This window comes from Myotis nattereri (assembly GCF_964212035.1).
Source record: "Myotis nattereri genome assembly, chromosome: 9".
Classification (NCBI taxonomy): domain Eukaryota; kingdom Metazoa; phylum Chordata; class Mammalia; order Chiroptera; family Vespertilionidae; genus Myotis; species Myotis nattereri.
The window spans coordinates 46563314-46578465 of NC_138084.1; the positions used below are offsets into that span (position 1 = coordinate 46563314).

The 15152-nt window shown below is 40.0% G+C and overlaps 1 protein-coding gene across 2 annotated transcripts in view; it reads right to left on the reverse strand.

Annotated features, from left to right (window-relative positions):
* Positions 1-15152, reverse strand: part of PAK1 (p21 (RAC1) activated kinase 1) — a 126227-nt gene that overhangs the window by 14769 nt on the left and 96306 nt on the right. For both annotated transcript variants that reach the window (XM_081100077.1, XM_081100076.1), the window contains exons 7-8: positions 12196-12370; positions 3443-3506 (exon numbers count right to left, since the gene is read on the reverse strand). In XM_081100077.1, the coding sequence (XP_080956203.1) occupies positions 3443-3506; positions 12196-12370 (239 nt within the window). The remainder of the gene's footprint in view (positions 1-3442; positions 3507-12195; positions 12371-15152) is intronic.

A 15152-nucleotide genomic window follows, 5' to 3' on the forward strand; every position in this document is an offset into this window, starting at 1 on the left:
CCCCACCTTCTCAGATTTGAGGGGCAGTATGTAGCAGCAGAGAGTATACAGGCTCTCGTGGCCAAAAGATCTGAGTTCCAATCTAGAACGTCTGCCTAGAATCTACTAGATATACAGTCCTGAGCAAGATATTCTCTAAGCTTCACTTTCCTCGTTTGCAAAGTGAAGGTAAGAGTATAAGAGTGTATAAGAGAATTTAAATCAATTATTTATTTATGCTCTCAAGAGGATATGTGAATTTCATTTTAAAAGAGTTTTGTATTTTTCATTCTTTTCAAACATAAAATATTAAATATGCTTTTTAAATACATATGCTCCCAGAAAATCTGCTATTTCTACCCCAGCCCCAAGGTATCCTCACTATACATGTGCACATATGCGTGCACACACACACACACACACACACACACACACACACACAAAGAGAAAAGGGAGTGGGAGAGAGAGAAGTACTAGGAATAATGCTAGAAAAGTAATCATGTCCACCCAAAATAACTAAAAACCTCATTTTATGCCTATAACTATGAATAGTTATGCCTATAACTATAACTGCATATTTGTAGGTGATGATATGCAGCAATATTTGTAACTTTACATGTCATATGTCAGATAAGAAATTTAATTCCATGTATTGCCAAAAAAAAAAAAAAGCATTTTAGCAAGCCCTGAGATTATGCTTCGCAGGGAAGTCAGGACAATTCAGGGAGAAAACTTGTAAGTTTGCCTTAGAGTTAGAAATTATGGTCACCAGCTTCCTAACCACCACTCTTTAGTTGAGATCCTAGCTACATGCCAAAAAAATTGTGATTATAAGATATGGACTATCAAATAAGGACTGGATTATTTGCATTGGCAGCTATTTCCCACTGACTCATCATCCTGCCTCTAGCCATCTTCTGTCATAAAGCTGGTGTCTAACTTCCTGTGCCCATCCTCCCCCATCCCACCAGATGAACCATTCTTAAAAGGCCTTGGGGGTGGACATCTCTATGATGTCAGAAGTCTAGAAAGCAACTCGGGCCCACTGGTTAGTACTTGATTGTTTCTACCTTGAATAGACGTATGTTTAGATATGAATTGTGGGGCAAAAAAATCCTCCGGTCTTAAAGGGAAGAGCAAGCAAATATTATAAGAGCACTAATTCATCATAATTATGTGGCATTTGTGGTTTTTTTGAAATCATGGCATGTGAAATCATCAGCACAGATGATTAATAAATATTACACTAACAGACCTGTCAAATAAGCAGGGAAAGCACATTTTGTAGATGTTGCCTATTTATGGGCTTCACACATCTGAATTTTTTAAAAAATCATAAATTCAGGACGTGAAAAGCACAGAATCTACAATTGCTCTCCCTTAAATTTATGGATGAAGAAACTGAACTCCAGAGATGGGACCCGACTTGCCCACACTTGTCTGTACATCTGCTACATTCTCAGTACCTCAATGTAATTAGCTGAAGGAAATGCCATACCAGATTACTCTTACTTTCTTCTCAAGATGTTAACAACCTTATATCAGTTCAGACTCACAAAAGCATGTCTAGTAGAAAAAGCACTCCAACAGGAAAAAAATAAGATTCACGCAAGTCCAGGGTTGTTTTAAGGATTAAACAACAGATGCAAATAACTGATGTAAGCTGTAGAATGCTGTATAATTAAAACATCAGTAAATTATACAATACTTTATTTCCAGGAAGTTTTGGAATCATAAGGAAAAAACTAAAACAGAAAATTTCAATGACTTCATTAGCAATAATGCTTTCATTCAACTAACACTGAGATGAGAGCTTTCCATAAGCCAGGTAATTTTTTTATTGTTTCTTTTTAATTTTAGCTATTTCTGTAGGTCTATAAAAATCTCATTATTTTTATTTTTCATATAGAGATATAACTTACCTAAGTAATTTGCACAAATCTTAAGTGAACAACTTGATGATTTTTCAATAGGTATACACACGTGTGTACCACCAACATCACCCCTGAAGTTTCCTTCATGCCCCTTCCCAATCAGCATTCCCCTCTCAGACACAACAATTTCTCTGGCTTCTATTAGCATATATTAGTTTTGCCTGTTCTTGAACTTATATTTATATAAATAAAATCATAGAGTTTCTGTTCTGTTATGTCTGGCTTCTTTTGTTCAAAATAACGGCCAAATGCTTTTTAAGAAATCACAGTATAGGGGTGACCCTTGAACAACACAGGGACACTGACCTCCTGTGTAGCCAGAAATCTATGTACAACTTTTGATTCCCCAAAAGCTTAACTACTAAAAGCCTACTGCTGACCGGAAGCCTTACTAACAACATAGTCAATTAGCACATATTTTGCCCATTATATGTGTTATATACTGTATTCTTACAGTAAAGTAAGCTAGAGAAAGTGAAATGTTAAGAAAAGCAGCCCGGCCCCCATGGTTCAGTGGTTGAGCCAGTGGTTGCAGGCTCAATCCCCAGTGTGGGGCACGCAGAAGGCAGCAAATCAATGACACTCTCTCATCACTGATGCTTCTATCTCTCTCTTCCTCTCTGAAATCAGTATATATATATATATATATATATATATATATATATATATACATACATACATATATACATATATACACACATATATATGTATATATATATGTGTGTGTGTGTATATATATATACATACATACATATATACATATATACACACATATATATGTATATATATGTGTGTATATATATATATATATATATATATATATATATATACTTAAAAAAAGAAAATCATAAGGAAGAGAAAATACGTTTACAGTATTTATGGAAAACTTGTACATAAATGGACCCGTGCAGCTCAAACCTGTATTGTCCAAAGGTCAACTGTATTCTAATTCTTTGTTTGACTATCTCCTGTAGACATGAGGTATTTGAAAGCAGAGACTGTGTCTGATTCATAGCTGTATTCCCATTGCCTGGTACACAACAGGACTTAATTAAGATTTGCTGAGCTCAGTACACTGAGGGCAGCATACAAGATGCAGAGAAGGAACCAGAGAGGAGAAGACTATCCACCTAGAAAAACGGGTCCTGCTACACTAGCAGAAGGGTCTGCAATTGAGTCTTCCATTTCATATTAGTGCTGATAGAGCTGAGCACCAGGTAAACAGGGTTAGTCTGAAAAAGCAGAGCTGTTATTTGGGAAGCATGTTTTATACTAAGAAAATAAATGGTTTTTCAGTTCTCACTGCAGGGGTATTTTTAGCAACATGGTTGGCTAATGGCACATCTCTCCTATTAAGCATAATTCTGCCAAACCTGAAGTCAGCCTAACATAACACCTTCTAATGGGTGAGGGGTGAAGTGGAGAAAGAAGAACAAGGTTTCTGAGAGGCAAAACAAAAGCAAAATCACATGCACCAGTACACACAATTTCAAGTCACTTTTCCAGGTAAAGAAAATGCCCCTACTAACCCTTGCCCAATCTTCTCAAACCGTGTATATTTCTTCTTAGGATCGCCCACACTCACTATGCTTCCTGTGAAAGAAACAGAGACCAAAAATCATTTTTTTCCCCTCAGATCAAGATATGAAACAGGCCTCATGTTTCTCCAAACCCTGGAGTTGGCAAAGGTACCTCCAATACCCAAAAACCATACTAAGGAGATCCTAAGCTTTCCCCCAAAAGTTTCATCTCCTTACCCTTTTATTCACAGTAATCTATTCCATTTCTAAATTCCTGAGAACCATTTATTAATTTTTAATTCATTCATTCAATAAACATTTACTCATTTAATATGCTCGCTGACCATGTGCCAAGCTCTATGTTGAATGCTAGGAATAAAAGATAGATGAGACAGTTAAGGCCGTCTCTGCTCTCAAGAAGCTCAGTTTCATGGAGGAGACAGACAAGCATAAAGTCCCATGAAAAAATAATAATCATTGCACTAGACGGCAAGGGTTACAGAAAGAGGCACAAAATACAAACTGGAAAGGCTTCAGATAGGAGGTGATATCTGGACTGATTTTTACAGGGTAAATAAGAGTTAGGTAGGGAGAGAAAGTTGAGAAGGGGTCACAGAAGGAAGTACATCGAGTGCAAAGAAAGAGGTACGAGAGAGTTCACTGAGTTTTACGATTTGTATTCTAGAGATGGTGAAAATGAGGCCCACAGAAGGGAAGATACTTCCTCCAAGGTCACACAGCACATTGGTGTCAGGGCTAAGATTAGGAGTTTGGTTTTCCAGCTCCCAGTCCAAAGTGCTTTCCACTGATCACCTCCAACTGACCCCCACTGACGGCCTGCTTGCCCCCAACTGGCCCCCCTGCTGGTCTGCTTACCCCCAATGGCACCGCCCCCCACCAGCCTGATCACCCACAACTGCCCTCCCCTCTTGGCCTCTAACTGCCTCTACCTTGGCCCCACCACCATGGCTTTGTCCAGAAGAACATCCGGAAGGTCTCCTGGGAGGTCTCCCAGTCTAATTAGCATATTACCCTTTTATTCGTATAGATAGAGGCCTGGTGCACGGATGGGAACCGGCTGGTTTGCCCTGAAGGGCATCTCTGATCAGGGTGGAGGTTCCCTTGGGGTGTGGGGCAGCCTGAACAAGGGACCTGTGGTGGTCTGAAGGCCAGCCACGCCCCCATGGGGTGAAGGTCCCCACTGAGGGTGTGTGGCCAGCCTGGGTGAGGGGCTGATGGCTGTTTGCAGGCTGGCCACAGCCCCTTCAGGGTGGGGGTCCCTGCTGAGGTACCTGGCCAGCCTGGGTGAGGAGCTGATGGCTGTTTGCAGGCTGGCCATGGCCCCCCGTGACCCAAGCTCCCAGCCCCTCCTTTTTTTCTTTTATTTTTCAGTGCCTCGGAGGGAAGCAGGTACCTGGGATTTATTTATCTTCTATAATTGAAACTTTGTAGCCTTGAATGGAGGCCAGGGCTGGCCAGGGCGGGCAGGAAGCTTGGCTTCCTCCATCGCCGGGGGCAAACCAAGCCTCCAGCTTGCTCCAGCTCTGTGGCCACCGCCATCTTGGTTGGGTTAATTTGCATACTCGCTCCTGATTGGGTGGTGGATGGGACGCGATTAACCAAAGAACTTGCAGGCATATATGCATAACCCATGGACATAGACAATAGTGTGGTAAAGGCCTGGGGCAAGGGGCAGGGGTAGGCTAGAAGGGATCAATGGGGAAGAAGAGGGGACATCTGTAATACTTTCAACAATAGAAATTTTTTTAAAAATTAAAAAAAGAATCAACCAGATGCTTCTGAAGTTAGAATTTGTTTAGGGTATATTGTGGATGCAAATAAAATTATATTAAAAAAAAAAAAAAGCAAACCCTGTTTTTCCTCCCCAAAGCCAAGAGAAAGTACAAGAGCATAGAATTGAATATATTTGTTACTTCCTGATCCATGCTCCACTCTGTCCAGTTGCAGATGAGATTTGGTCATTCTACTTCTATCCTTCATGTTTCAACTACCTCCACATTCTAAATCCTATCCAGGGTTTCTTGCCTGGACCAGGGGAATTTGTTTTCTACTCATAATAGAAAGTTTTATCTTTTGAGTCGTTGTTTTCCTTTGTATTTCTCTGTGCCCACCACTCTCTCAGTTTCAGATCAAATTATATGGCCCTAGCCGGTTTGGCTCAGTGGATAGAGCGTTGGCCTGTGGACTGAAGGGTCCCAGGTTTGATTCCGATCAAGGGCACATCCCCGGTTGCAGGCTCAATCCCCAGTAGGGGGCATGCAGAAGGCAGCCAATCAATGATTCTCTCTCATCACTGATGTTTCTATCTCTCTCTCCTTCTCCCTTCCTCTCTGAAATCAATAAAATTATTTCAAAAAGATTAAATTATTATTGCCTTTGTATTACTTGACAAGTTGCAATTGCTTTGTTCCTAATTGCTTCCTACTGGAAACTGTTCTCTGCTTTTCTCCCAAGGTGTGGGTTAATAGATCAGCTGCTTCTGGTTTGAAAGATGTTTTCAGGTTGGCTCATAAAGATTTTTTCTCCTGAGCCCCAGTTGGCCCTCCTCACCTATAAGTAAGACCTTCTCGCAATCAAAACTGTGTTTATTCTGTTCTGAGTGTTGGTGCTATTATGGTGAATAATATTTACTCTTTCATCTCTAACACCTAGCATGGAGTCTATTTGTTGAATAAATGAGTTGGAGGTATATTTCCTGTTTTAGGGTATTTGGAGTCAGATGGGAGAGCTTACCGTTGGAAGCTGTGGGTCCCTGGAATTCCTGTCCTCACATTTGACCTTTTCCCTTAAAATTGCCTCAGGCCTACTCACTAGATGTTTCAGGCTTGTTTAACTTTTTCATGAGGCTCAGTTCTAGTTGACATCTGGAGGCAGTTCATTGGGAGGGGACATGTGACCAAGTCAATGCCAACTTTCCCCGTAGCCTGACTGTAATAAATTACTTCCTTGCAGTAACCAGAGTCAGGCTGTGCCTGGTTCATGTTTCTGTTTCTGGTTTGAAGGATCCCTTCAGCTCTCTACTCATTGATAAAGGATGATTGTCCCTGAGCCCATTGGTTGGACAAGACATTGCGTTTCACTCTCCTTAGTTCTCCTTTCTCTCCTAAATCCTCTCCACGTCTTCACAGGTACCTTGGGGAAAGATGATCCAAAATTATATTTCCATAGTTTTCCATTTTCAAAACTACTTTTATTCCCCAATGAATGTGCTCTCACAGTTAATGTTTGAAATTAGAAGTTAGACCTTCTGATTCCTAGACTAGTGCCATTTTCATGTTATAATACTTCTGAAGATTTAGTGACTTTTGGAAATCTGTGATTGACTTATTATGGTACATAATTATTAATCATTGTGACACTTAATTTGTTCTAAATCAAATTTCTCTCTTTTCTTCGATGGCCTAAAAGCCTTGTAAGAATTGTCTTACACATTTTTTGGTCACTTTATCCTTGATCACTTTTTCCAGACTTTTGCAGTCTGGCTTTGACATCTGTCACCTTTACTCAGGCTATAATTGCCCTAGAAATTTCTTTGCGTCCTAGAAATTGATACACCCACTGGTTTTACTGAGTTCTACCTTCCTGGATCTTTTGGGGTTTTTTTTTTAATTTAAACTTTATTTTCTTGTTTAAAGTATTACAAATCTAGTACATATGTCTCCTTTTTCCCCCATTGTCCTTCCCCCAGCCTCCCCTAAACTCCAGCACATGCCTTTACCCCACCCCCACCCCCCAGTGTCTTGTGTCCATTGGTTATGCTTATATGCATGCATATAAGTCCTTAGATTGATCTCTTAACCCTCCCCCCGCCGCAAAACTCCCCAGCCTTCCCGCTGTAATTTGACAGTTTGTTCAATGCTTCTCTGCCTCTGTATCTATCTTTTTGTTCATTAAGTTATAATGTTCTTTATTATCCATAAATGAGTGAGATCATGTAGTATTTTTCTTTCACTGCCTGGCTTATTTCACTTAGCATAATGCTCTCCAGTTCCATCCATGCTGCTGCAAATAGTAAGAATTCCTTCTTTTTTATAGTAGCGTAGTATTCCATTGTGTAGATGTACCATAGTTTTCTAATCCACTCATCTGCTGATGGGCATTTAGACTGTTTCCAAATCTTAGTTATTGTAAATTGTGCTGCTATGAACATAGGGGTGCATATATCCTTTCTGATTGGTGTTTCTGTTTTCTTGGGATATATTCCTAGAAGTGGTATTACTGGGTCAAATGGCAGTTCCATTTTTATATTTTTGAGGTAATGTCATACAGTGTTCCACAATGGCTGCACCAGTCTGCATTCCCACCAGCAGTGAAGGAGGGTTCCTTTTACTCTGCATCCTCTCCAGCACTTGTCATTTGTTGATTTGTTGATGATAGCCATTCTGACAGGTATGAGGTGAAAACTCATTGTTGTTTTGATTTGCATCTCTCGGATGATTAGTGACTTTGAGCATGTTTTCATGTGTCTCTTGGCTTTCTGAATGTTCTCTTTCAAAAAGTGTCTATTTAGGTCCTTTGCCCATTTTTTGATTGGGTTGTTTATCTTCCTTTTGTTAAGTTGTATGAGTTCCCTGTAAGTGTTGAAGATTAAATCCTTATCAGTGATAACATTGGCAAATATGTTCTCCCATGCAGTGGGCTTTCTTGTTGTTTTGTTGATGGTTTCTTTTGCTGTGCAGAAGCTTTTTATTTTGATGTAGTCCCATTTGTTTATTTTCTCCTTAGTCTCTCTTGCCCTAGGACAGTGATGGCGAACCTATGACACGTATGTCAGAGGTGACACGTGACCTCATTTTTTTGGTTGATTTTTCTTTGTTATATGACATTTAAATATATAAAATAAATATAAAAAATATAAGTCTTTGTTTTACTATGGTTGCAAATATCAAAAAATTTTTATATGTGACACGGCACCAGAGTTAAGTTAGGGTTTTTCAAAATGCTGACACGCCGAGCTCAAAAGGTTCGCCATCACTGCCCTAGGATCTGTGTCTGTAAAGATATTGCTACAACATATGTCTGCAATTTTGCTGCCTATGGAGTCTTGTAGGGTTTTTATGATTTCCCGTCTTACATTCAAGTCCTTTAGTCATTTTGAGTTTGTTTTTGTGTATGTTGTAAGTTGGTGATCTAGTTTCATTTTTTTGCATGTACCTGACCAAATTTCCCAGCACTATTTATAAAGAGGCTGTTTTGACTCTATTGTATGCTCTTGCCTCCTTTGTCAAATATTAATTGAGTATAATGGCTTGGGTCAATTTCTGGATCCTCTATTGACCAGCGATTCTCAACCTGTGGGTCGCGAACAATGAAAATACATCCTGCATATCAGATATTTACATTATGATTCATAACAGTAGCAAAATTAGTTATGAAGTAGCAACAAAAATAATTTTATGGTTGAGGGTCATCACATGAGGAACTGTATTAAAGGGTCGCGGCATTAGGAAGGTTGAGAACCACTCTAATTAGAAAAGAGGATCAGAGTGACTATTTCCATCTAATATGACTAGAACCATGACAGAGATAAGCACAGAATAGCACTGGGCCCCAGGGGAGGGTACCTCGCACAGACAGGAAAAGGTAATTAGAAAGACTCTCCTAGAGTACATGCCCTTGACTAGTATCGAACCTGGGACCCTTCAGTCTGTAGGCCGACGCTCTATCCACACGCTCTATCCACTGAGCCAAACCAGTCAGGGCTCTTTAGAAGGAAGATAAAACCTCAAAAAGAACGATGTATATAACGGATTAATTTCCAGAGCATTCCCAGATGCCATTTATGTTGCAAGTCTTCCTTCCTGAATTGTTTTCAATTTTCAATTGAGGGGATATTTTAAGGCAAACAGATGAACCTGGTGAAAAGGAGAAAGAGAGTGAGGAGGGAGTGTGGGAAAGAGAGGCTTTGTAATGACTTCTATGTGAGGACAGCCTGGAACCCCTTTCTCCAACCTCAACTCCTTCCATCCTTTCTTTCACTTTATGGTTGGAACACATCATAATTCCCCAACTTGTACACCATTTCAAGCCTCTGGGGTCTTACTTGGACTGCTCTGTGTCCATGTAGAGTTCTTTTTCCCTCCTTTTGGTACAGATTCAAAACCCTCTGCCTTTCTCCTTTCCTTCTTCTAGGGAAAAAGAAGAGAGGAGAAGAGCCCTGACAGGTTTGGCTCAGTGGATAGAGCATCAGCTTGCAGACTGAAGGGTCCCAGGTTCGATTCTGATCATAGGGCGGAGAGGAGGAGAAGGGAGAGGAGGAGAAGGGAGAGGAGAAGGGAGAGGAGAAGGGAGAGGAGGAGAAAGGAGAGGAGGAGAAAGGAGAGGAGGAGAAGGGAGAGGAGGAGAAAGGAGAGGAGAAGGTTGTTCCTACAACCAAGATGGCAGATCTGTCTTCTCCTAGGTCAGTGGTTGGCAAACCATGGCTCGCGAACCACCTGTGGCTCTTTGGCCCCTTGAGTATGGCTCTTCCACAAAATACCACGTGCGGGCACGCACGTACAGTGCGATTGAAACTTTGTGGCCCATGCGCAGAAGTCGGTTTTCAGCCTGGGCCAGTCTATTTTGAAGAAGTGGTGTTAGAAACAGCAAAGTGACATTAGCCTTTGTTAAAAATCCTCTCAATGCTACTGTAACAGAATTAAATTTTTCTCCCTTTAATATTGACATTGGCAACTTTGAAATACAATTGCTGGATTTAAAAAACAAAGAACTATGGAGCTCGAAATTTGAACATCTTTGTGCTGATATAGAAATATTGGAGAAAAACAAATGTGAACTTAGTTCACAGCACAAGTGGTTTGCTTTGAAAGACCTGGAGAAGGAAGATATGTTGATTTTTAACACCTGGAATAGTATTCCTGACTCATATAATCAACTGAAAAAACTAGCATTTGCTGTTCTTTCCTTATTCGGGTCTACATATTTATGCGAACAATCATTTTCAAGCATGAACCTTATCAAGAGTAAATTGAGAAGTCATCTTATTGATGAGAACCTGGAATCGTGCCTAAAATTAAAAACAACAACATACAAACCTGACTTACCCAAACTTTCCAAGGAGATGAAAGGCCATTATTCACATTAGTGTTTGTCAGTCATTGTCATGATTTAATTTTATGGCTATAGTAAAGTAAATTATAAGGAATTTACACGATGGAATACTATGCTGCTGTAAAAAGGAAGGCACACTTACCATTTGCAACGGCATGGATGGAACTGGAGAGCATTATGCTAAGTGAAATAAGCCAGTCAACGAAGGAAAAATACCACATGATCTCACTCATTCATGGATAATAGAGACCATTATAAACTTTTGAACAATAATAGATACAGAAGCAGAGCTGCCTCAAACAGATTGTCAAACTGCAGCGGGAAAGCCGGGGAGCGTTGGGGGGCAGGAGGGAGGGGGGTAAGAGATCAACTAAAGGACTTGTATGCATGCATATAAGCATAACCAATGGACATAAGACACTGGGGGATAGGGGAGGCTAGGGGACTGTCAAGGGTGGGGGGGAAAAAAGGACACATATGTAATACCCTTTGTAATACTTTAAGCAATAAAAAAATAAATAAATAAATAAATAAATAAATAAAAATAAAAAATAAATTAAAAAAAGGAATTTAATTTTATCAATAAATAATATCATTATTAAGTATGATGTCAAGTTTTATTCAATGTATCTATAGTTTAACTAAGACTTAAAACTTTAGCCCTGACTGGTTTGGCTAAGTGGATAGAGCGTCGGCCTGCGGACTGAAGGGTCCCGGGTTTGATTCCGGCCAAGGGCATGTACCTTGGTTGCAGGCACATCCCTAGTCGGGGGTATGCAAGAGGCAGCTGATCGATGTTTCTCTCTCATCGATGTTCCTAAATCTCTATCCCTCTCCCTTCCTCTCTGTAAAAAATCAATAAAACATATTAAAAAAAAAAAGACTTAAAACTTTAAGTAAAGTTTATTAAGTTAATTTTAGGGAATGTTGTGGAGTGAAAGATGTAGTGTCGAGGATTGAGAAAGGTATGTTGAGATGGTTTGGACATATAGAGAGGATGAATGAAAGGAGATAGATGAAACAAGTATACAAGACGAGTGTGGATGGGAGAGTTGGAAGGGGTCGACCTCAGCGAACGTACCTCAATCAGAGTAAGGACATTTTTAGTAAAGGCCAGCTTAGGAGTACCCTAATTAAGTTAATAACAATATACCTACCTATATAGTTTAAGTTTAAAAAATTTGGCTCTCTAAAGAAATTTCACTCGTTGTACTGTTGATATTTGGCTCTGTTGACTAATGAGTTTGCTGACCACTGTCCTAGGTCAATGACAAACATACAAATAATTAATTTAAAAAAAATCAATCACAGCACTCTTTCCCACCACATATAGACAAGGCCTCAGCCTTTGTCAATACAACATTACATACTATTCACTAGATAAAAGCTATTTATCATCTACATAACCCATGCCTAAGGGTGAGAAATACCTAGATCTTAACTTGAGCTATCCACATTCTCTCTCATCACATTCTCATCTTAATGTGGTATCCAATCGGGCTAGTGACTCAGAGGAGGTGGGAACAAGGGTAGGGTGAAGAGAAGCACAGTTTATGGCTAAGATATCCAGCATAGCTAGCCAGCCACATACAGCAAGCCTAGGACGGAGATCTTGACAGCAACAAAATTCTGTCTTTGTGCTCAACCAATCATATAGCAGAGGAAGGTTCAAAAAGCTACAAAGTGCTTACGTAATTTCTCCAAGATCTCTTCATCAGACATTTTAGGCTTCTTCTTCTGCTTCTCGGTATTCCGGGTCAGAGCATCTGGAGGAGTGGTATTACTCTCCGTAGGTGAAATGGGAGATGTAGCCACATCCCGAGTTGGAGTAACAGGAAGTGGTTCAATCACAGACCGTGTGTAGACCTGCATTGTTGGAATAAGAATTGGACAAGGCCAGCCTCTGTTAGCATAGCGAAGCTCAGGAGCCTCTCTTAAATGTGCGTTAGAACATCCACAGAAAAACAAATCCCAACAAACTCATTCGTTCTCCCAGGTCAAAATCTATGTCCCTCCTCCTCTGTGCCAGGCCTATCCTCTGTGGTTGGAATGGCCCTCCTTGCTCTCAGTATACACGGCAAGGGTTAGTGAGAGTCTGAACAATGACGATATTCAATACAGGTTAGACAACTCTCAACAGAAATGATTTAAAGGAAATTCTATCATTGGATGGGAATCCCCTTCATCTCAAAATTCTATTCTTCCCCAAGCTGAAATGAATATCTTGTATTTGCACAGCACTTTGCACTAATACAACATTATCTCTTTTGAGCTGCTCCCTCTTTAAATCCTAAACCCTTGCAGAGGAGGAACTACAACTGTTCTTGTTGACGAAGCAATAGGATGTAGTCATTTAGACCACAGACTCAAGAATCTGACTGCCTGGGCTTAAATCCCAACTCTTATTTTTACCATTTGTATGACCTTGGGCAGGTTACTTAGCTTCTCTGTGCTTCCGTTTCCTCATTTATGAAATGGTGATACTAATGATACCTATTTTATGGGGTTGTTGTAGGAATAAATTAATTAACATAGTTCTATAACTATCCCCACCATCCACCATGAACTCTTTTCATCTTGCCAAAATAAGATTCAGTACCCATGAGAGTGGCAGCCACCACTCCACTTTCCAGAATTTCCCAACTCTGGGTGCCTCATTCACCCACCAATGGACACCTAAGTTATTTCTACCTTTTGGCTATTGTGAATAAGCCAAGTTAGTTTTAAATGCAAATGTAAAATTATTAAAATCATACCCAACAGATACTGAGCTTTTAAAATTTTGCTAATTCTATTATATTTCCTATTCATTTATTTAACAAACATTTACTGAGAATCTTTGCCTGGCTGTACAAAATGCTGCCCCATCCTCTTGTGAATTAAATCTTGTGAAAACGTAACTACAAGGCTGAAAGGGATAAATGTCATTTAAAAGTGAGCAAACTATATACTACTGAGGTTTAGATAACTTATATTCCCTTTCCCAGAAGATCATTTTAGGCATTTATCAGATTTTTTTCATAAAAATATCACAACTGTCTTTTGGCTAGTCTACAAGCTCTCTGAAGACAGTGAATGTGTCATTCATCCCTGAGTTTCTGTATCGAAGCAGTTCCTAACAAAAAGCATGCATTTAGATGCATGTTTCATGAATCAATGAATCAATAAGTGGGGTTCTTCAGCTGGATCTTGAAGGACAGACAGGACTTGAATAGGTGCAAATGGGAAAGAACTTAAGTGAAGACATTGAGATCAGAGGCTAGAGCTTCTTTCCTGACTTCTAGCGTAATGATTTCTTCAATTTCTATCTCTACCTATAGACAAAGAATATCCCTGGCACCTCAGGCCTGCACTTCCACGCCCTGTCATTTTTTATTTTCCAAATAGTGTGGGGGGGAGACATCAATGATGAGATGCATTGATCGGCTGCCTCCTGCATGCCCCACACTGGGGATCAAGCCTACAACCAGGGCATATGCCCTGACTGGTTCATGGGTCGATGCTCAACCCCTGAGCCACACCGGCTGGGCATGCCTTGTCCTTCTTGTTCGGTTCTCCTGATATGGCTCATTGAGGGTACAAACCCTGCCTTTTCCTTCTCTAATAGTCTCCTTCTCTGGCTCCCAGCACAGACCTGCATACACAAAAAGGCCACTGTGCTATGGTGGAAAGCAGCCTGGATTTAGAATAAATTACCTGCTTTCAATCCTGGCTCTTTTGGTTACCAAGAGGCTTTAGGTAGATCAATTTACCTTTCCAAATCTCAGCTTCTTTTTCTATAAATTGGGAATTATCAGTGCCTTTATAGAAATGATTGCTATGAGGACCTACAGAAAGGGTGACTCCAGATTATAAATCCTTATCCTAAAAGGCCATCTGATCCCCTTGAATTTCCTCCACAGCATCTCCCACAGTCAGCCAACCAACTTCTGCTTAAACACCTCCCTGAATGCTTAACCCAAAGGCAGCCTTTTTTGTATTATCACAGAGTTTAAGCCCTAGATTGTTCTTTCATTACAAAGCTCTTGTCATAAAAAAAAGTCCAAGTTAAAATATATATATATATATATATATATATATACACACACACATACACACACACACACACACACACACACACACTAGCAGAGTATCGTCTGATAATAGGTCAGTGCTCACTGAAGCTAAATTAAGTAAAAGGCATGAGCCCCTGTTGTCAAAGAGAGGGCAGAAGGACTGTGGCTATTCTGAGATGGATGGAAGAACCTCCTAGGAAGTTAAATAAAAATCACTGCCAATATCAGGCATCCGGATATCCAGCATATTAATAGCACTAACATATTTATCAACTCTCTTGGGTCTTTCAGTATCATCAATGATGTTCTAAGAGGCTGAATGCTGCACATTTAACAGAGAAGAAAAGATCTGCAGCCGGCTAATTTGTTGCTTCCCAGGAGACGGGAATAATTTATGTTAGTCCTGCACTAAGCAACATTAATTCTGCATATCTTCCTGTCTGTGGAGAACAGACTAAGTTAACGAGGGCTGGGTTGGTATATACACCAATTATTTAGGACATTTTGGCGCTATCTGCAAACCTATGATAAATATATATACAACTTATTGTCTTTAATCATAAAGAAAGTACCTTTCAATCAAATTGGCTCAG